The 21870-nt window shown below is 47.3% G+C and overlaps 1 protein-coding gene across 1 annotated transcript; it reads right to left on the bottom strand.

The window, feature by feature from the left end:
• Window positions 1-12114: 12114 nt before the first annotated feature.
• LOC139332609 (leucine-rich repeat transmembrane neuronal protein 4-like) lies at window positions 12115-15422 on the bottom strand. Its single transcript, XM_070964656.1, has 2 exons — window positions 15076-15422; window positions 12115-14655 (listed from the first exon to the last, which is right to left on the bottom strand). Exons 1-2 carry the CDS (start codon window positions 15128-15130, stop codon window positions 13040-13042), a joined length of 1671 nt encoding a protein of 556 aa, XP_070820757.1. The 5' UTR covers window positions 15131-15422; the 3' UTR covers window positions 12115-13039.
• Window positions 15423-21870: the final 6448 nt, after the last annotated feature.

Below are 21870 nucleotides of genomic sequence, written 5' to 3'. Positions count from 1 at the left end.
GCGTTGAAAACGAAGCCTCCCTCACACGGTGGAGCTTATCGCAGCCATCGCAGACTCACAGCCTCTTATCAGCTGTCAATGATTCCCCAGAATGGAGAGTTTCAAGCAGCTCCACATGAGCGGCCGCTCGGGTTCATATCATCTGTTTTACTGTATTAAATCTCTGTCTGATGACCCGAAACCCGACAAAAAAAGAAGATACTTTCAATAAAGTTTGATGGGGCGGGGAAATGATTCAGTATCGATTGCAGGAGAGTCCACAGCATGCGATGTGAGCACGAGCATGACGTCAGCCATTAGCCAACTTAAGTGCTGGGTTAATGCAATCCTGCCAATAATGTTCATTAAGAAGATGAACAAATTAACGCTCAGGATGAAACATGGTCAGAGAGCAGATCTGGGATCAGCCGAGCCTCCTCCTTGGCCTTCGCTGCTCGCTGTGTGTTTGCAGGCTGCGTACCTGCGTTCCTGCAGCGAGGCGGCGACGCCACATCCATAAATCTGTGTGCGAGTGTGTTCATGGGGGATCCTGCAAATGTCAGGGTGTGTGTGAGGCTGTGCGCTACGGCTGCTTTACCGGCAGGTGGTTAATTGCCCCGCTCCCTCCCCCCGGTGTAAGAGGAGGCTCTGGCATCGAGCGCCGCTGAACAGACTGACGACAGGACAAGGAGGGACCACAGAGACAGTACTGGGACAAGACCGCCATTAAGACCGCAGGAGACAGCGTGAACAAGCGTGATGGATGCGTGCGTGACCGCTGTGACACGACGGCCTTTTGTCACCCAATGATTTCTTAATTATCCGACTAAAACTTGGTAGATGAGAAGTAGCCAAACTCTTCTGTCCTCTCAGCCAAGACTTGCTCTAACCCACATTTGGCAAAGGCAGCCTAATCACACCGCAGGGTAGCAAACAAACCACCTTGACAGATGTCCAAATTACAAGTAAACAGCCGAGCAGGGGAGGCAAACAAATGACCGGAGCAGGGAGGGGACAGAAAGGCTGGGCCTGCCAGCAGCCATACTGAAATAGCACGGCAGCGTGAGTCACGGCGTGTCAATGTCAGGGAGCCAGTTGGGCACATATATCCGTCTTTTTAAGGTGGAACGCCACTGGGACAAGGATGGCGCTTCTGGCAGAGGGAGGCAGTCGCTCAGCCCCTCAAAGAGCTACGTGAGTGGAATGCAGCCAGCACACTGTGGGCCACGACACTTTATTCACAACCTCCCGAATCTCCGCAATTAAACGTCCACTCTGACGGTGGGATTGATTTTTCGTCTCCTTAACAGCAATCAGTCGTCCTGTCCGTCATAAACACGCGCTCTGCAGGCGGCGTGCTGTTAGTTACCGCGTGCAGTAATGAGTCCAGAGTTTACAAGTGCTGCAGCCGTCATCCAGCTTTAACTGTGTGAAAGCGGTGATGTGACTTCCTGTGTGCGAGCTCCTGCCCTGCACGCCTCTCTGTGTCATGCTGCAGAATAAATAATAAAGAGGCCGATGCAAGGATTCCTCCCAGCCTCTGTGATTCTTTATCTCAGTGAGTAGCCTCTGAAGGAAAGGGCACATCTACCATCAAGGCATGCTTGACTGATGCTGGTCGCAGCAGGACAAAATCCCATTGGCTGCCTACTAGCTCCCATTCTCCAGTGTTAATGATATTAAAAAACGAGTGCAGCAAGAGACAGTAAAGTCATGCTTTTATTTTTACATCTGCAGCACAGACAGAGGATGCAAAAGCAGATGAGGGCAAAGGAGAAAAAGAGATTAACTCCAGCTGGAAATGCAGCGCCTCACACCGCCCGGGCTGAGATGTGTGCAGGGCGAGCAGGGCGGCTGCAACAAACGGGCTGCAAGGACGCAAACGCAGGAGGCTTTTGTTCCACTGCGAGTGTTCTGTCACCAGCAGAAAGTCCATCAACCAAGAACGTGTGCCAAAACCTTATCCTGTCCGTGCAGACAGAGCGCTTCCCCAGGGCTGAAATGACACAGGTGCGCTTAAATCCACGTGAAACAAGAAAAGCTTCGACGCCGGCCTCCTCCTCCTCCTCCTCGGCCCACCTGACCCTCTCACCTCTCGACGTGGAAAGACAGGTCTCTGCGGGGACATTCTGCATTGAAATGGGAAAGCAAATGGGAATTTATCTTGTATTTACTACTCCATCCTTCCCTCGGTTCACAAGCTGCCCACCCACACACACACACACACACACACACACACACACAGCCTGCAGCAATATGAGCACGGTGGACCCCATAATCCAATAAGTTGTGCTTCTTGTGCTAAAGCCAGTGAAGTCTGGCACACAGAGAGTCCGTGGAGAGCGCGGTCCCCTAAGCCTCGCTTGCAGGAGCGGGATGGAAAGTGTATTCTGTGAAAAGAACTTCAGATCTCTGCTCTGCTGCTGCTGCCACAGCTCCTCTTCCCCACACACATCGCCCAGTTATGATATAATGATGTAATTTAATGCTGACTTCTCTTTTTTCATAGAAATTAAGAGGAATATTCTGGGAATAAGCCGCTGGTTCGCCGACTGTGTAATGGAAAGACTGGTGGCTTGTTGTCTCTTGTATGCTCAGTCAATAAAGACACACACACTCATCTGAGAGGAAATTATTTCTGCAGAGCTGCAGCTCAGCTGAATGGATGCGCGCACACGCTCGGCCGTGCTTGAAAGCAGCATAATAAATCACAGAGTAACAGTTTTCATCACAACGCTCACAATAGTTCACGGAGAGGAATTTGCATCCTTTTGATGCCGTTTGTCTTTGTTGTCTGTCGCAGTTACAAATGAGTCAACTTGACTTTGTTGTCGTCAGACAGTCGCAGTCGCTGCTGGGCAGATGGAGCAACGCGACGCTCACGGCTGCACGAACCCTCGTGCAGTTAGACAGTCTTCATCCACCATCGTTACAGACTGCGGCCATCTTGTCTCACCTTCAGTGAACCAAAGCAGCATCCTGGCAAAGCGCTTCCATCACTTTCCCAGAACAGAAACATCAAGCCGCTCGCTGTGGAGGAGCTCCACGTCAGCACCTCACTGACCCAATGTGACCCCGTTTCATTCATTCCAGCTCCAGTTTTAACTCTTCTACTTTCTTCTGCTTTCATTTCCCAAAGAACGAGATCACATGACCCGGCGACGCCTCAGACATGTCTGCTCAAACAGCCGAGCAAACGCCAGCTAACACTCAGCTCCACGGCGAGTTTCAGGAGCTCTGATGCTGATTTATCAGCACGGTCAAACCATCAGTAAACCAGCTGACGCCTCGTCCAGGATTTGATTTGGGGACGTGAATTGAAACCTTTTCATCCAACTTGTCTCGTCTTGTTGATTTATTTTTTTCACTGTCTGTTGTGGATGAACTGGTTCTGAACAGCCACTCAAACAACTTCTGCTCTGACATCATGTTGTCATAAAGTGCATGAACAGCTTTGTTTGTTTGTTTGTTTGTTTGTTTGTTTGTCTCCCAGCTTCTGGCTGTCCGTCACACTGAACATTATATTATACATGATGAGACATCTTTAATAAAACCTCATCATCCAGACGACACAGTCGCCCTCTGACGCAGACGTGAAGGTGAACATAAAGAGTCAGAGCTCGTCTGTGGCTCGGTGAGGCTGATACGTCAGCAGACACACATGCAGCGCGTTAGCACTCATTCAGTCAGGTTTGCGTTCACCTGGTGTGTTAAGTCCAATGCTCTCCATCAGCTCCCAGAGGACACGTCTGCCTCTGCAGCAGCTAAAGGCTCCACTGTCTTCTTTAATTTTAATTTTCTATTTGTTTGTCGTTACCGTTGCTTTTTATTCTTGCTGTTGTAATGAGTAATTTTCCCCAGCGTGGAATCAATTACGTCTCATCTCATCTTATTTCATCTCATGTTCATCAGCTGGTCGCTAACTGTCTGTCGGCTGGTTGATGCCGAGCAGGTCGAGTCTGTTTCTAGAGCTTTTTCACTGCCTGATGCAGCTGGAAACGTGAGATTAAACCAAAATAAATCAAAACAACGAGCTGAAAGACGCTAAAATGTTCCGTAAAGCTGCAGGAAACTGAGACCTAATCCTCTGTTTGTCATTTTGAACGACCTTTCACATCACACTCATCCTTTGATTAGAGCAGCTAATTTATTATGAACAGAAGTCTGATCCTGATTTTAATCAAACCGCAGACCATAAACTATCCTGTTCCCGAGCAAGGACGGGCCAGAAGACACCCCAGCCTGACCTCACGTAACGCTGGAGGTCTGAAGCTCGTCTCCGTCCTCCATCGCACGCCATCCCTCATGAACGTCCGCTCCGAATTGAGCCGCCCGTTCTGAACTGGAAAGAAAAGGAGTTTTGACACAAGTGTGGTGGGATAAAGAGAAAGGAAAGGGACAGAAATGCTCGATGCTTTTCATTTGTGTTTCTGCTGAACTGTGAACGCTTCCCTCCACTTCAGGCACTGACGCTGAGTAACACACAGCTCAATAAGGATTAGGTGGGCAGCTTCTCTCCATTGTTCAGATGAGGAGTTGGAGACAATAGCGGGTTTTGAGAGCAGGTGACACAGACACGAATAAATAAACAGAGAGAAGAAAAACAGCCGTCGTATTAAAAGCAGCATGAATTCATCTTATACGCTGTTTAAAACATGGACGCCGCCTCCGGGACGTCACCACGGGTTCCTGCAGGGTAAAGAGGCAAAGAGGTGGAGCCTGGGTGGGCGGAGGCGTCCGAATGGAGCTGGTTGATGACAGCTAGCAGCTAGCGGTCAGAGTGGATGTATGCGTAACTTCAAGCCTCCATAACTGAAACGAGTTCATAACAACTCAGGCTGTACAGTCGTTATGAACGGGGACGTTTTAATGTGGAGGTCTATGGGGATTGACTCACTCTTGGTGGCAGCCTCTAGTGGCCTTTTGAGGAACTGCAGTTTTTGGCTCCATCTTTCAGCCCTGCAGGTTGACGCTCGATCAGCATCTCTGCACATTAACCTGCACGCTTCACAGATGCTCCACGTCCCTCCCGTTAATCTCATCAGACTACAGATTCTGTGCAGACGCGTCGGAGGAGGCGAGCGAAGCCGTGAATGACCTGGATCTGGTTCTGAATGAAGACGAGCAGATCAAGCTTTGAGAAGAACACACGTCTCATTTGTTACGTTGCTGCTGAAACATCGTGGAGTTCATCATCCAGAGTGTGTGTGTGCGCGTGCGTGTGTGTGTGTGATAATGTACTGGATGCTCGAGCAGTTGCGGGTCAATCCTCATCAACATGTTTAATGAGTATTTTAATGACTCGCTGCACAAATTAGCTGAGCGGATTTGAAAAGGTTGTGGAGGCGTCCGGCTCATTGCTCCTCAGGTCGGCCTGCGGATAAACATTTCTGTGTTTGATTCACGTAAATGTGATGCTTTGTTGTCACGCACAGAACATTTATCCGTATTCCGTGTCAGTCTGTCAGGCACAATCTAATAATCTGTGCAAATAATGAATATGTGCCACTTGCCGTATTTATATTGCTTTACTTGCAGATGAAATTGCATGAATGTATTACAGGGAGACGTGTTTAATCAAGATTGTTCAAGCATCCTTTAAATATAATACCTTCAGCTTTGCGAGGCTTAAACCACAAATCTGATATTTTATTTCATTGTGATGAACAACACACGCCGTCCTGCTGCCGGAACACACTCAGAGCAGCAAATACGTTCCAGAAAGTAGACCCCACCGACCGCACTGTTTAATCTGGATTAAGTGAGGTTTGACACTACAGTTAGCAGCTGTTAGGAGGAATTATGAAGCCTTCGTTTTTAATAAAAGTAAACATTCATGAGCCTTCAGCTGGACCCAGGAACCACAGGCGGGCTGGGGACGAGCTGAGGGACGGACCAACGCATCAGTGGCTTTGGGCTTTTAATGGGATTGTTTGACAATATGAAAAACACAGATTATTGCCTCCCTCATCCTTTCAGCGTTATTTTACTGCTGTGCATATTCAGATCAGTGCAGCTGCTAATGTATTAATCTAATACATGAACCTGATTTATTTATGCTGGTTTTGCAATTCAAACACACAGACGAGACGGTGGCATGTTAAAAGTTAATGCAATGTGTTTACAACTCCGGCAACTCCCACAGCAGATAGCTGTCCTTCGGAGGTTAGGTCCACACACACACACGCACGCACGCACGCACGCACGCACGCACGCACGCACACACACACACACACACACACACGCTTCAGATGACCAAACCGAAGCTCCTCTGTGGCTCAGTCGTTTTGGCTTCCTTGCTGCTCTGCCATGCATGCATGCATTCCTCCGTCCATAGAACAAAGCAGATAAATAAATAAAACCTGTTTAAAATGTTAAAATGTCTTTCTGGTCTAACCAGGCAAAGCAATTTGCCATGACAACACTCAGTGCACACGACGACACCAATTATCCTAACTTCATGGAGACGGCTGCATTAAGCGCCGTGTGCATGATGTATTTTAATAAAGGAATTTACATATTGCATAAGGTATTAAAATGGAAATCATGCTAATTGTACAAAAATAAAAGTGATTCAATAGATACCCAGCAGTGATGAATTATTTTGAGAGCAATCGGGGCATTAAAGTCGAGAAAAAGAAATTCTCATCAGTTAGCCGCTAATTAATGAGCTCAGCACTTCCAGCTGCAGTAATCTGCGCGTTCATGATGATCTGCAGGAGCTTTGTCTCCGAGAAGCACAATGCCAAACGTATTTCAGCTAAAGCCTCGTTCATAAATGTCAGGAGGTATAGATCAGACTGGAAACACAGAGCAATCATTCCCTCGGCTAATTAATGTGTTATTGAGCTGGATGTAAATATCACATTGAACGGTGGAGGGAACATTGGATTGTTTGGGTGAACGCAGTGCGAGGAGCGTTTCTCACTCTGCTTTGTTACTCTGAAACATACAGATAAAGAGCAGGATGATAGTCACTGTTAGCAGAGACGTCTCAGTAAAACACACATCCTCATATTTAACTTAGAAACCTTCAGCTTGTTCTGCTGCTGGACGCTTGAAAACAGAGGACGAAGCTCCAGCCGCCACCGCCGCCGCCAGCGTCTCTCACACCTTTAACTTCAGTCAAGCTGCAGCTGACATGACGTGAAGTGAGAGTTTCAGTGTCCTGCTGGAGCCACGAGGAACACACTGTTAACAGAGGCGTGGAGGACGTTTGAGTCTCCAGCCAAAAAAGCGTCAAAATGACAGAGCGGCGTCATAATGACACTGCTGTCAAACGTGATATACATCCACTTCTGCTGATGGATCTTTGCTCTAATTAGCAAACACGCTCTGCTGAAAATGTGCTTTTATTATTTATGCCGCAGCGTCAGCCGTGCCAGGCCGATGCTGACGTTGCCAGCGGGGGTCAAGAGAAGCCACAGATTACCTCACGGCACTTTACAAACAGGCGAAGGAGAGCGTGCTGCTCAGACATCAGGAGGCCCTGCAGGGAAACCCCAGCTGCCACCAGGTTCAGACCTCCGCAGGAAGCCAGCGCTGCTTCTTCTTCAGACCCTTTAACAACGCTCACCGCGGAGTCTCTGTGGTAATGACGGCGGGTTCGGTGCTTTTTATCTTTATTAGGATGTTTCAGAGCACTGTAGGCCTCTGCTGCGCTAATGCTGCTATCATTCATGCAGTAGCAGAGAGGCCCAGAGCATGGAGCCTGAGGGACCTCTGTCAGGAGGAAACTCTTAATAAGAGCAATATTTTACAGCCATTTATGACGGCAGCGTTTCTGCTTCTGTCTCAGCACAGACCGAACGTGCTGTTCCTCGCTCACGTTTAGCCGATGATCGCTTCTTATTTCGGCTCCTCTTCACTTGAAACAACAGCAGCGACGACGACGCAGAGGATGTGGACGGGATGAGTTCACATCTTTTATTTATCCTTGTTATTTCCTTTTGTTCTACTTTTGTCAAGTCAGCTTGTCTGTCAGTCACACAGACAGCTGTCAAATCACAGCGCTGCCTTTGTGTTTGAGTCCTCTGTGTGTGTGTGTGTGTGTGTGTGTGTGTGTGTGTGTGTGTGTGTGTGTGAGGCTACCAAACACAGGAAATTTCTTTTCTCAGGGCTGAATGTCTTTCCTTTTTTACCTCTAAAGTGGATCCTCCGTGGACACCAGCGCACCGTCTTTATCGTAGGTACCATATCGCTGTTTTATTACTCAGGAAACAACAATATGAGCAGGTGTGCTGCTTATAAATCTTATAGGTTTAATTGTTGTTGGCTTTTGGTTGATTTCCCCGGTGTGGGAAGCAGAGCTGTTGAAAGATCCGGGGAAATAAATCAAAGAAACAGTGAAACAATGAGGTAACCTCTGCAAAGAAAGCACTATATTACACAGCGTGTGCATGTACAGCAGCATGTGTTAGAGACAACATCGCTTAATCTAAGGTCTAAATCTGACTACAAGACACATAAATATTACATAAGACTCTAAATGCAGCAGACGTCCTGTCAAAGGGAAGTGAAGATGCAGCTACAAAGGTCGAGCTGTTAAGTGGCTTTACGCCGCTGATGACTTCCTGACGCTGAGCAAACAGAAGCCGCTCTGGGAACGAGCTCGTTACGGATGAAAAAAATGAAAACGTTTGACACCAAATGTTTGAAACAGTCTCTCCACTTCACACAACATCGCTGAAAGTGACACAGGAAGCTGTTTTATTGTGAAAAACCGAGCGGCTGACCAGAGCAGAGTGAATATTTCTGCTGCTTTCAGAGCGTCCACACGCTCTCATATCTGTACATAATCAAGGTTCAAGTTAATGAAATGGAAAGATGCATATGAATGAATGAATGAATGAATGAATGAATGAATGAATACGTTACAGCACAAAATCATCTTCTTGGAAGCTCTTTCCAAAGTCTTTGTGCGACACTCTAACGACCGTCCTCTTGTTGGAACAGTGATGCGGTTCTCTGCTGTACTGCTCGCTGAAAGGTCTTTTCTGACCTCCACTTTAATATGAACAAAGCAGCGAGGAGCCATTTTTCCTCCTCTGAGGGCCAACTGGGACATGTAACAAAGGCTGTAAAGCATTAGCATTCAAATGAATTTTACAGGTGACATACAGCGCACAAAAGGTGCAGGAACAAAGAAGTCCTGTTTTGGAGCACAGGAGACGGGACAACTATGTCCCCCCAAACTGTCACAAACTGTCTTTGAATACTTTCATACTTCACTGACTCCATTTTTCAGCTGACGTTAATTTTGAATTTAACAGCCTGGAACTCATTATGTTGACCAGCTAGCTTCGAGGTACGTGTTCCCTTAAATTCATAGAGGAGAAGATGAACTTCTGCTAGTTGTTACCAGAGACAGACAGAAAGACAGACAGACCCTCCTCTGTCTGCCGAGCTCATTTCGTCCAATTTAAACCCTCCCTGGCTCGCTCATCCTTGAAGAGGACGGTATGCTGGGCAGAACAAACATAAGAGACGGAGTGGAATAATGAAATATGCTCGAGGAAAGGAGCTTTAAACATCTACAGAACTTACAGAACCTGTTAATTCACTTTCTGCTCAGAGAGATGAAAAGATTGATGTGGCTCTTGTCTGTATGCTAAGTGAGAGGCCTCAGCCGGCGGCCTGTTAGCTTAGCTTAGCATTAATATTGGAAACAGCATAAGCCTGACTGTGTGAAGGCTGCAGCTCCTTTATTTCTCACTTCTGTTAAATACAGTTTGTTAAATATTAAATATATTCAACCAGAAAGTCCAGCTGCTGTCAGGTTTTTACTCTTTGTTTTTTATTTTAGACGGACTAACGGTTTTAAAGTTGGCAGATTTTGTCATCTTCGGACAGAGTGAGACCTCCTGTTTCCAGTCTTTATGCTAAGCTAAGCTGATGGACATGATGCTGCTGATCCTCAAGCATTTTTAGCTGAATGTACAACATTTTCTTTGACTGACTCACCTCATAAAATGAAATCAGATAAAAGGAAAATGTGCAGTTCATGAAATAGTCGTGATATTTAATCTGTTTTTGTGATACATGAACACAAATGTTTCATTTGTTCTGTGACTCAGCGGGACTTTCAAAGTAAAGGATGAGCATAAAGAGTGAGAAAGGATGGACCAGACAGATCTCTAAAGAGATGCTTCCAGCTGAAGTACATTCATTTGAGTGTTAAGGAAAACGTGCGTCCACGTGTTCGAATCCTACAGAACAAACATCGTGACAAACTGCTGCGAGTCTGCGTTGCTATTTGAGGAACACAGACGATAAACTGAAAGCAGCAGCCGTGATGTTTCATGGCTGCTGCATCAGTTTATCGCGCCGGGCTTTTAAATCATAACCTTTGGCAAAGATGAACAGAAAGCTACACACATGTTGCCTTAGCAAAGATCCCCGGTGAGAGATGCAAATCAAAATTTCATGGCTGGCAATGACGGCTGAGCGAGCGACCCCTCGCAGTGAGTGTTTACAGGAAGCGCAGAGAAAACATGCTGCAGCTCTCAGAGCACATCCATTCATTCTCACTTCGGCCTTGCTCATCAGCCACGTTTATTAATTCAAAAAGACATTTTTCATTTCTTGGAGGGTTTTTTCCTTCGCATTGTGCCGGTGCAGCGTGCTTCTATTTGTGCATTGTTATAATAAGTCAATACTGTGGACTCCCACCATTTTTCATCCCACCAAACACCCTCGATAATGATCTGCAAAATGCGGACCACAGCTCTCTAATCAGCATTCTTTTCTTAGCTACACAACACTGAAAGATTTCAAAACGCAGGAAACCGCTTTTCATCACTCACAAAATGACAAATCAAACACTAATTACAATATCTGCCAGAATTAGATCAACAAATCATTTGTTCTGTTCATATTGCATTTTTTGTAATGGCCTCTCAGATTTTCCCATTGGCCCTTGAAGGAAATTCATCATATGTGCAAGTGCTGCAAAGTAAATATATGGATATGAATTCTGTTGGCAGCGTGCCTCCACGCCTGCAGGCTACAGAAAGCCTGAGTCATGTTTAGAAAGTGAATTATGGGAAATCATAAATCCTTATCTGAACAACCTTTGACCGCTCGGAAACTTTGGCTGCACACAAACTGTGTGAACATGCTAATGGCTGATAACAAGGAGGAGTCTGAAAGCAGCTGACGGCTGTGGGCGAAGCTTGGATTGATGTGGAGTTGAGTGTTATGCAGGAATAAAAACACCTTTTTTAACAGCTTCCACACACAGTCCTGCCTGCCTTAATGCATGCGCGTTCGTCCCCTGGTGCAGGCTAATTTCCTCTGCTCGCAGCGAGCAGGCGGGGAAACATCTAGCGGCATGCTCGCAGATCTCTGGCAGGTACGTCTGGAAGCAGTTGTTGATCACTGCTGGCCCCTGCTGGCCCCTGCTGGCCCCTGCTGGCCCCTGCTGGCCCGTAAAGGTTCGCCACCACGAGAGCTTCTTGGACATGCAGTCATATGTGTGCGTGATGGGTCCAGCAGCATGTGAGATTAGCTGCAGGCAGAAACACACACGTGATCCCCTCAAGGCTCACGGCCGATGGAGATAATGAGGAAGGAGGAAGTCGGCACACCAAGGTGGGTGATATCTTCTTAATGGCATAACTGCTTTGACCCGTAACACCGCGTGTCCTTCAGTGGACAGCCTCTATTCTCTCCCTCCTCTCAGCACACAGCAGCATTTCCAGGCTGACGGAGGATTGGTGGTTATGTAAAAGGGAGATTCTCAATCTGCTCTTGCTTTCAGGGACAGGACTGTCTTTCAAGCAAAGAACGGGATCGCCTACTCGGCCTCTGCTTGCTGTTTAGGAGAAAACCAAGAGTATAAAACAGCTCGGCGGCACAGCGGCTCAGTGATGTCCCAGGGACCGACACGGGCCCCCTACCCGGAGTCTGAGGTGTGTAACTCAGATGCAATCGATACTGCTGTCAATACTGTAGCGCCAGGAGGGGATAGAAGAGGAGAGAGCCAGAAAACAAGACGCGTGATGGAAAATATGTCAGCTCGCTCTCATGCAGCAGCAAATCCAATGAAATGAAATGTAGCTCCTAAAATCCAGAGCACAGTGTGTGTGTGAAGCACCACTCGTCAATATTCTCATCACACACACAAGTTTTCATCAGTTGTCAGTGTTACTTTTAATTATACAGTCATTATCACATAGAATGCCTAGTACCCATACGGTCATGTGTTTACACAAACAATGCATAATCATAATGATAAGAACAATCAATACAAAAGTCTTTATGAAAATCAACATCGTCGCTGTGACACATCGAGGTCGTCTGGACCTGAAAACATCAGTCCTGAGATTCGACTCGTGAGTTTTACTTTGTTTGGTTTGAACCACAATGAACCAAAATTCAGCTTTTATCATCGATTAGGGCGGATCATTTAATAAGAGGGAGGAGCGTCTGGAGGAAGGAGGATGAGTTCATGCAAACGATCGGGACGCGGCGCTCTCTGCCTCCGCCCCCTCGTGTTTGGTGGAGGTGCTTCGTCTGCACCGGAATGCCGAACGCAAAGCAACTGGACAAAAAGCATCTGTGAGACTAACGGTAACTCGTCCAATCAGAAGTCAGCAAACCGGGAGACCAAGAGATCAGCTGCTCCCATAACACACTCTCACACACACCCAACGATGCACACACACACACACACACACACACACACACACACATCCTAAATGCTCGACAAGCTACATAATACAAATCAAACCTAGCGAGTAAAAAGTGGCTTCTCTGCTTCTATGGCGATATACTTCGACTAAGGATAAGGTCAGTCCCTCTGCAGAGCCGACTTCTGCTGCAGCGGAGGTCCGGACGTTACATTAGATCATACACACCTGGCTGACCGCCACTGCTCTCGTGTCAGTCAGGGTGATAATATATCCAGCCTTCTTTTCTGTGCAAGTTATACTGTACTCTGCCCCAAAGCGCTGCAGAATCCATCATCTCGCGTTAGAGATAAAATCACTTCATCTCGTGGAAAAACCGTTTACCTCTGCTTAGCAAATGCAGTTTCAGTCTCGGCGGAGCGGCCAGCTCAGACCTCACACTCTATGGATCCTGATATGGTGCATGTGCACGGCCTGGCCTCAGTCACCAAAGAGTCCATCGTCTCCGAGTTCGAATGGTAGCTCAGATAGTACTCTTGCAGCTGAGAGTTAAGGTCCTGCTCCTGCTTGCGGGCCTTTTTCCGGCGCTTGTGGTTGACTGAGTGCTGCTGCAGCTGCCTCATGGTGTTGGGGTAGCGCCTCCACGACACATAAATAACCAGCAGGATCAATGACACCGACAGGAACAGGGCGACGCTGCCCGCAATGATTTTATGGAACGCCATGTGCTCAAACTGGGGCTCTGGGATAAAGGACGTGGGGGGTTCGCGGGAGGTGGGCGACGTGGAGCTGGTGGTTGTGGTCGTCTTTTTGTCCGCCCCGCTCGGACGGACTCGCGATGTGGTTAATCCCTGCACAGGTGACTCAGTGCGAGCCAGGTGTGTGACACCAGAGGTGGGGAGGTGAGCTGTGATGTTCACAACTTGGGTTGAAGTCAGAAGGATGAGAGCGGTTGTGGAGAACATGCTGGACGCATCCAGGCAGGTGGAGTGATTCCTCACCACGTCCACGACTCGCTCGCCCTGCACAGACTTGGGGCTGCTGCAGATCATGCTGATGTCTTTGGAGTCTCTGAAGTTCCTGAGCCAGCCCATGAGGGGGCAGATGCTGGGGCTGCAGTCCCAGGCGTTCCCCGCCAGGCTGACGGTGGTCAGCGACGTCCACGCTGCCACAGCTTCCACGGGCACGCTGCTGAGCTTGTTGGATTCAAGGTTGAGTATTTGTAAGTTCGGCATACACTGGAAAACCGCCGGGTCCAGGATTTGGATCTCATTCCCTGACAGGTCCAGTTTCTGTAGTTTGTGCCAGGTCCAAGGCACGCCTTGATTGATGGATCGAATGCGGTTCCATTGCAAGTAAAGAGCCTGGAGGTTGGTAAGGCGAGGGAAAATGAAGAAATTAATCCTGGAAAATTGATTGTGCTCTAAATGAAGTTCTTTCAACTTGAACAGGCCCAAGAACGTCGTGCGGGTGAGGCTCCGCAGGCGATTGTAACCCAAGTCCAGAAACTCCAGGCTGCGGCACTCCAGAAAGGTACGAACGATGATCTGCTTCAGTCCGTTGGACCGAAGGTGGAGGTTCTGTAGCTTGCGCAGTCCGTAAAAGTGTCCTGGCTGCAGAAACTGCAGCTGGTTGTAGGATAAGTCTAAATTTCGCAGGTTCGGGATGGCGCTGAACGTGTTGTTGTGCAGATGGCTTATTTTGTTGGAGCTGAGGATCAGCTCCTTGAGCCTGCGCACACCGTGGAACGCCAAAGCATCGATGGCGTTGATGGCGTTGTGGTCCAAGTACAGCCAGATCAGCTGATTGAGATGAGCGAACTGGTAGGGCAGCAGGACCATCAGGTTGTTATAGCGCAGAGACAGACCTTGGCATCCTGTGGTGATGTTTTCTGGGATGTCTTGGAAGATGCCAGATTCGCAATAAACAATCTTTCCTTCGCAGCGACAACTCGCCGGGCACATCCTCTCCCCCTCGCTGAGCAGCAGCAAAACAGCTGCCTGCAGAAGAAGAAATGATAACCTCCAGTCCAGCATCACAGAACCTGTTGGGGGTAGAGTGGAGCACAAGCAATCAAAGGGGTGACTCGCTTTGAGAAAGAGTGGGATCAGAGACGTTCAAACAAGTAAAGGTGAGAAATTCATTCATCAAACAGGAGATCATGTAGTGAGGAGCAGCAGCTCCAGGTCTGATGTCTGAGGCACCAGAGCTGCTTCATGAAGAATTCATCAGCACAATCTGATGTTACTACTTTTAAGACGAAAATATTCAGACACGTGTGGAGGGAAAGGGTGACATGATTTAAATCCATGTTCAAATAAACAGCAGCCCTCCGCCTCCTTCAGATGTGAACATTCAGTTTGAGAACTAATAAAGCTGTCAGTAAAAAATGATCATGGCTGCTCCGAAGAGCCTGAAGAGGCAGAAACTGTGTCAGTAAATTGTGAAGATCGTAATGACTTACCCATCCTTTCTGAGGGAAGGAGTAATCCTCTGAAATAAACGGATAAGGAGCACATTCAACTGCTCTCAGATGGCAGAATCGCACTTCATGCAGCCTCGGAGTCGATCCGCATACTCAGCATCACTTCTGTCTTCAGTTAACGGAGAAAAGCAAATGAACGCAAGTTTTCCGCAGCGGTGCGAAGCGGCTGCTGTCTGTCTGCCGCTCGCGGAACGGACGCCTGCACACTTGGGTCGGAGTTGGAGTCGCGGCTGTAGTTCAGCCCGCTGTGTGCGCAATAACGCATCTGAGCGCCAACAGACTGAAGCACAGTCCTCCACTCCACCGTGCAGCCTCCCTCTCCTTCTGTCTCTCTCTCCTCTCTCTCTCTCTCCCTCCCTCTCCTCTCTCTCTCTCCCCCTCTCTCCCCCCTCCTCTCTCTCCCTCCTCTCTCCCTCCCTCTCTCTCCCTTCCTCTCCCTCTCTCTCTCCCTCTCCCTCTCTCTCTCTTCTCCCTCTGTCTCTCTCTCCTCTCTCTCCCTGCTCTCTCTCTCTCCTCTCCCTCCCTCTCTCCTCTCTCTCCCTCCTCTCTCCTCCCTCCCTCTCCCCTTCTCCTCTCTCTCCCTCTCTCCTCTCTCTCCCTCTCCCCCTCTCTCCCTCCTCTCTCTCTCTCCTCTCTCCCTCTCCCCCCTCTCTCCTCTCTTTCTCCCTCTCCCTCTCTCCTCTCTCTCTCCTCTCCCTCTCTCTCGTCTCTCTCCTCCCTCTCTCCTCTCTCTCTCTTCTCTCCCTCCCTCCCTCTCCCTTCCTCCCTCTCCCTTCCTCTCCCTTTCTCCTCCCTCTCCCTCTCCCTCTCTCTCTCTCAGGCGTAGGCGTCTTTAAACACACATATAAGCCAATATAACAGCTACTCTATAAATATCAGCCATGTATTTTCCAGCTGTTGTCAGACATCTCTTCTCCATTAAGTCTCCGTGCTTTAGGTTAAATGAATGTCTAGAAAAACGCTGTCATTTAAGTTAAGCTATATTTATCTTGCTCAGTAGGGGGCCTCCGTGACTTATAAGTCAACCAAATTTGGTATAAAACGCTGTGTGTCCACAGACCCTTAGACTTTTTATTTCTTCTGTCAGTTTATTCTCTTTAAATCCAGGACCTGTAACACGAGGAGCCACAGTTTAAAGATGGCATCACACAATGTGATCACACATACTGCTGAGCGTGAGGATGATGACATAGCGGCTGAAATGTTTCCTTCCTTTGAAAGAAGCGGGCAGCTTGAATCCAGCAGTCATTCATGAATAACTTCAGCCATTCATTGAATGATGATGGCAGGAATTTGGGTGATCACGATTTTTGCTTGCTAAAATAATAACAGCGTGTTGACATGCAGCATCCATCCACGCTCTCAGGCAGCAGGGGGAGTTTATGTAGATAAACAGTTAACACCTCTCGCTGTGCAGAGATGCTGCTGAAGAGGTGGCAGCAGTAGGATTATGAATATTCAAATTAACGGCTCTTATGAAGTGGGCAGTGGGACAGCGGGGGGGTGAAAAACACACTTAAAGTAGGAGAAGACAGCGAAACCTGCAATGCTGTGGTTATTTCATGCTCATCTTTCATACTTTGCTCCGTCTGCTTTGAGCACAGATCCATCACAGCGTGGAAAACACCAGCTCTGCCTGCACAGCTTCGTAATGTGTGCTAACAGCAACCCCTTGTGCACGCAGACAGAAGTGTCCCGTCCTCAGAGCTGTTGACAGTGATGCACAAATACATGACTCCAGCAAAGATAAGAGAGAAATCAGATCAGACGCGGTTAAAAGAAACGAGCTAATGAATTCCTAATGATATTTGGCTGCATGTGTGGTGAGAGTCTTAGTCAAACAGGATTTCCTCTGATGCCTGTGGATTGTATTAAGAAGAAATGATTTTGTGAAATCTGCTGCATGTACCGCACAGCAGGGATGAGTCTGAGAGGTGTGAACATGAGCCGCTCCACTAAGATAATACCTCCCAGACTCATAGTAGCACATTCTGTAACTGGATGTCAAACAAAAGCCGCTCTTCAAAGGGAACGCTGCGTCACAGAGTCCTGGGAGATAACATGTCATTCAAGAAACGTGCACAGAGTGTGGGAAAGCGTGCTGGCCGACAGTGACGCTGGGAAGTCAGGCTGTGAGAGGGAGGATGTGCCAGTCAGCATGTGTCAGCTGCTCCGTCACTTCATGGGCCAGATCTTTATCTTGTATATGAGAATGCAGAGAGTGGCTGTGTGTGCACAGCAGCCAGATCGCAGACGTCGACACGGTAATCATCATCAGAGAGGAGACAGCTGCCATCTCCCCGCCGTCAGCTGCACAAACCAAAGAGGAAAACACTTTGACGTGTTGCACAATCACCCTGTTTTAAAACGAGTCCACCTTAAATGATGCTGTGAAGTGAACTCTGAATGCATGTGTGTGTATGTGTGTGTAGGCTGATAGTTTAAGGCCTGCTGCTCTACACACTGCACTGCACCTGCAGATCCTTCGTTGTTATTAATGTAATATGCAGGCAGATGGATTGGCAGATGGATAGTCAGATTTATTCCTCCACTCCGTCATGTTTCACCGCTCTTTGCTCTTCTCACTGAGTCCTATCTTCCAGAGGTGCAGCCGTGTCACCAAACAGCAGATTATCGCCAGTTCTTATATTCTGAAAATAACCTTTCATGATATTTGAAACGTCTAAGCCGGAAGCTAATCTCTCACTAAAAGTCAGTGGCCTTTGTCTTGAGATGGGAGGATAGCGTTACAGCAATCCACGAAAACCTTTTCCAGGTAACGTCTCGTGCACGTGGCGTCACCCTGTGGGTGAGGGTGCAGCGTGAGACAGCAGAGCTCCAACTGTCTTTGTGTGTTATGTTTAAGATTTTACTTCTGTAAGACATGGTACACTGAATTAAACTGAGTGCCTGAGGACCAATTAAATTACTGATGGTGAGTGCAGGTTTTCAGAGCATCCCGCCGCTCATGCAAATACACGACTCTCTCTCTCTCACTTGAACTCAGGTGCTTCATTAAATTTTCATTTCATTAATTTTATTTGCATGTAAAGTACAAACAATGTGGGAGCAACCGCACAGTTTTCTGACAACACAACTGAAGTATAACAGCATGCTGTATGCAAATCAAAACACATATTTAAGGAAGGAAAGCACTTCATAAAATCGCATTTTAAAAAGTTTTCTCTAAATTATTTTTCCCCATCGTGATACTTTGCTGACAAAGTGTAAAGTTCACTGTAAATTAGGAGGAGCTGAGCTAAAAAGGTTGAACTGGAACTTGAAAGGCTTTGCAACGAGCTCAGGTGCTGAAGCTCAATCAACCTGTCGTCCTCTCCGTGGAAGCTTGCATCATGTTTGGTTTGGCTGAGTTTGCTTTTGCTTTTACAGATTAATTAACTGCTTGCCGTGTAAAATGTTGCCTGTCGTCATGCCGTCGAGCTGAATTCTGTCAGGAAATATGACGAAGAACAAAGAGCAGAGTTGAAAAGCCGTTTGTGATGCAGGAAGCGTCACGTGTTCTGCTTCTCTGCATCTCCTCCAGCCACCTCCCACCTCCAGCAGGTCCATCCCTCACACACTCTCCTCACCTGCCATTCTCCACATGTCCACCAGATGCCCTCGGACTGTCTCACCAATCCTGGTCACCTGACTCCCGCATCCACCTGCTCACCTGTTCCCATTTCCCACATCATGCCCACCTGCTGACACACCTGCCTCTCATCATCTCACCAGTCCTTCGGCGCATGCGAGCGGCTCACCAGCGCTTTCTTTCCTCTGCCACTTCCTCATGTTGAGCTCATCCCGTCTGCACCTGCTCCTCGTTTCCCACCTGGAATCAGCGACCTGTGTTTTGCCCCTCCGGTTTGGTGTGAACTGCCTCCTCGCTGTCAGCCTGAAGTTTCCTTCGACCTGTTCTGCCTCAGCGTCTGCATTTGGGTCCTCAATCCCGTCGCCTCGTACACACATCTGTGACTGTTTGACGCAGGATTTAAATGCAGAAGCCCATTATCATCCTCTCTATAATGCATTACCAACTGATCCTTGCAGACTTCCTTGCAGAACTGTGTTTTCTTTTGCATGAAGGCGATATTTGAAAAGGTAGACTGCCACACAAAGGCTGGGAATCCTCTTCTGTTGATGTTCTGGAGAAAAGTTTAACCTTTAACACGATGGAGCTTTCATGGTGTTTTCAACCTTTCTGCCATGAACTTCACTGATGTTGTAGCACCTCTTCTGCTTGTGTGAATTGGTCTAAAGAATAAGAAATGAGATGATCATCGTACGTCCTAAGAAGCAGTTCCTTCTAAAATAAAACAGAATATGAATCAAGGGCAGAGCAACTTCTCCATCATCTGGAAACTTCAGAGCCTCGTCCAGCGGAGGCGCAGCTTCAACAGCGTAAATACGACTCGTGCACAGACACGGCGAGCGAGCCGAGGATCAGATCACTTCATGATCAGAGGGAAATCAATACGCAGCCCTTGTTCTATCAAAAGACAAAAAGAAGAGCGTGCAGCATTTCTTCTCCTCGTCGAGTCGTCGAGCAGCGGGAGATAAAGTGCCAGATGTTTTGGGACGAGCCCCCGTCTCCGAAATGTTTACCTGCTGCTCGGATATGCTGCCTGTGAATCCCTGCATGATTAAAGTCACACATCTAGACGTCAGGGTCAGAGTAAAGAGAGCCTTCTTCAGCTTCTGCTTGCACTCTCTCTTTGTCCTAATTGTTTTACTTTTCATACATTTCTACACTCTGTTTCAGTGGGATTCATTACGCTGCAAGAAAGCAGGTCCTTCCCTTGCTCTATTATTCAGGGCTCAGTCACTCACAGACAGTCATTAAAGTTTCATAGGAAGCAATTTGGAGGCTGAGTTATTTGCAAAGTGAGGTGAGTGCATATGGTGGCAGTATACCTTTGTTTATGGCTTGGCTCTTGCCACTCTGCTCTCTCACGGGGTTAATTTCCAGCCGATGACGCCTGAAGAAACTTCATCTGCAGATGATCATCAAGGAGTCAAATCACAAGTCGATTCATTTGAAGAATGTTTTTAAAGCAGCGAGATGAAAAATGAAGAAAAGCTTTGAGCTGAAAAGATAAAGTTGTGATGTTCCTTCATATGTTGGGAGTTGAATATAAATACACCGTGAAGCTTAATTATTGATCTGCACATTTCTGCGTGGCTCGCATTGTAGCAAATACTCAAAAAAGCCAGGTGCAATGAGAAAGTGGGTCATGTCAGATTCGTTCGACAGCATAAATAAGAATTGATGAGCAGACCACAGGGAATTTAAGGAACTTAGCACAACAGATGATTGCACGGCGACGTGCCGTGAGTCTAAAGAGCGGGATTACAACAGCAGAGAGCGCTTCGCCCATAACAATCTCCAACTGCTCATTTCTGCACATCATTAACAGATCTGACGACCAGAATGACCTTTGACCTTTGGATAAAGAGAGAGGACGCCAAGGGCATCAAACTCAGGAAGGAAAGCCTGGAATTACAAATGTTCATCCTCATATGAAATTCATTTATTCTGTACAGAAAAATCACCTTTTCAATAAATTATAGAAATTAAATGTCAAAGTCAGATCTGGTGATATTATTGTTGTTGTTGTTTTTGTTATTATTTGTACCATTTAAGTTGGGACCTAACGGGTGGCACGCGTCACGACTCCTTAATGAGAGACCTGTATGTATGTTCTGAACTGGTTTGATGACAGTAACACGGTGGAGGACGCCGCATGCTGACTGTGGAAAAGTGTCACTGTGACCACTCAGGGACGCCTCAGGGCTCCAAACTGAGACCGCTGGTCTTTGTCGTTTACCCTCCAATGACTGACTTCACTGACTGTGTGTCTGAGGTCTCAAACTGAGCTTTGGAAGAACGAGCTCAACAGTTTAAAATGTTTGCGCTTGAGATAAAAAGTCCAGATTCATGTCATTCGTCGTTGAGTTGATGAGGCATAAACACAGTTACGCACTGATGACCTGATGTGTGAGGAAGCTGACTGATGGAGGTTTCATCGGGGGGGGGGGGGGGGCGACGACACAGGAAGTCTTCATCAGAACTTCATCACGTGACCTAACCTGTGCACGTCTCCACCTGACTCACCTCTGACAGGTTTTCATCAGCTGAGGTGGTTATTTAACCAGGAAGACAACAACTCCCATGATCCCACAGTGCCTCATGACATCATTGAACTGCGCCCCCTGGTGGCATAAATGACATACTGTGTGTTTAATTACTCTGACAGTAACATCTTACAAACTGTTTGCAGTATTAAAGAAATATTTCTACTTTCATAAATCAGATAAAATCTTTGTTCATTTTTCATTTTGAAAATCTGGTCTAATTATTATATTTTGTATTTATCATAAAAATTCACATCTCCTTAATCTTATTCACCATATTCAGTCACAGCTGCGTCTGACACACATTTAATGAATGAAAGTGTGTGTGTGTGTGTGTGTGTGTGTGTGTGTGTGTGTGTGTGTGTGTGTGTGTGTGTGTGTGTGTGTGTGTGTGTGTGTGTGGGCTCTTAGCGCAGTTAGCTGATTGATCAGTGGAAATTAGATGAGTGTCAGCGGTGGATGCCTCAGTGTGTTTTTGTTTCTTTGGCACAGACTATGTGTGATTTGAAGTCAAATGTTCATTAACGTCCATCGCTGCTAATTACGCTGCTCATTAAGTAGACGGGAAGAGGGACCCATTAGAAGTGATGACTCTGACCTCGACTCAAAGTCCCATTATGAGGCCTTCAGAGCACCGTT

This window comes from Chaetodon trifascialis, chromosome 6, assembly GCF_039877785.1.
Source record: "Chaetodon trifascialis isolate fChaTrf1 chromosome 6, fChaTrf1.hap1, whole genome shotgun sequence".
Taxonomy (NCBI): domain Eukaryota; kingdom Metazoa; phylum Chordata; class Actinopteri; order Chaetodontiformes; family Chaetodontidae; genus Chaetodon; species Chaetodon trifascialis.
This window is presented reverse-complemented; position numbering and strand designations above follow the sequence as displayed.

Excerpts from the sequence above, each read along its gene's own strand:
- LOC139332609 (XM_070964656.1), bottom strand. The coding sequence starts at position 15,130 with ATGTGCTCCTTATCCGTTTATTTCAGAGGATTACTCCTTCCCTCAGAA. Across the intron at positions 14,656-15,075 it reads CCTTCCCTCAGAAAGGATGG|GTTCTGTGATGCTGGACTGG; the intron begins GTAAGTCATTAC and ends TACCCCCAACAG.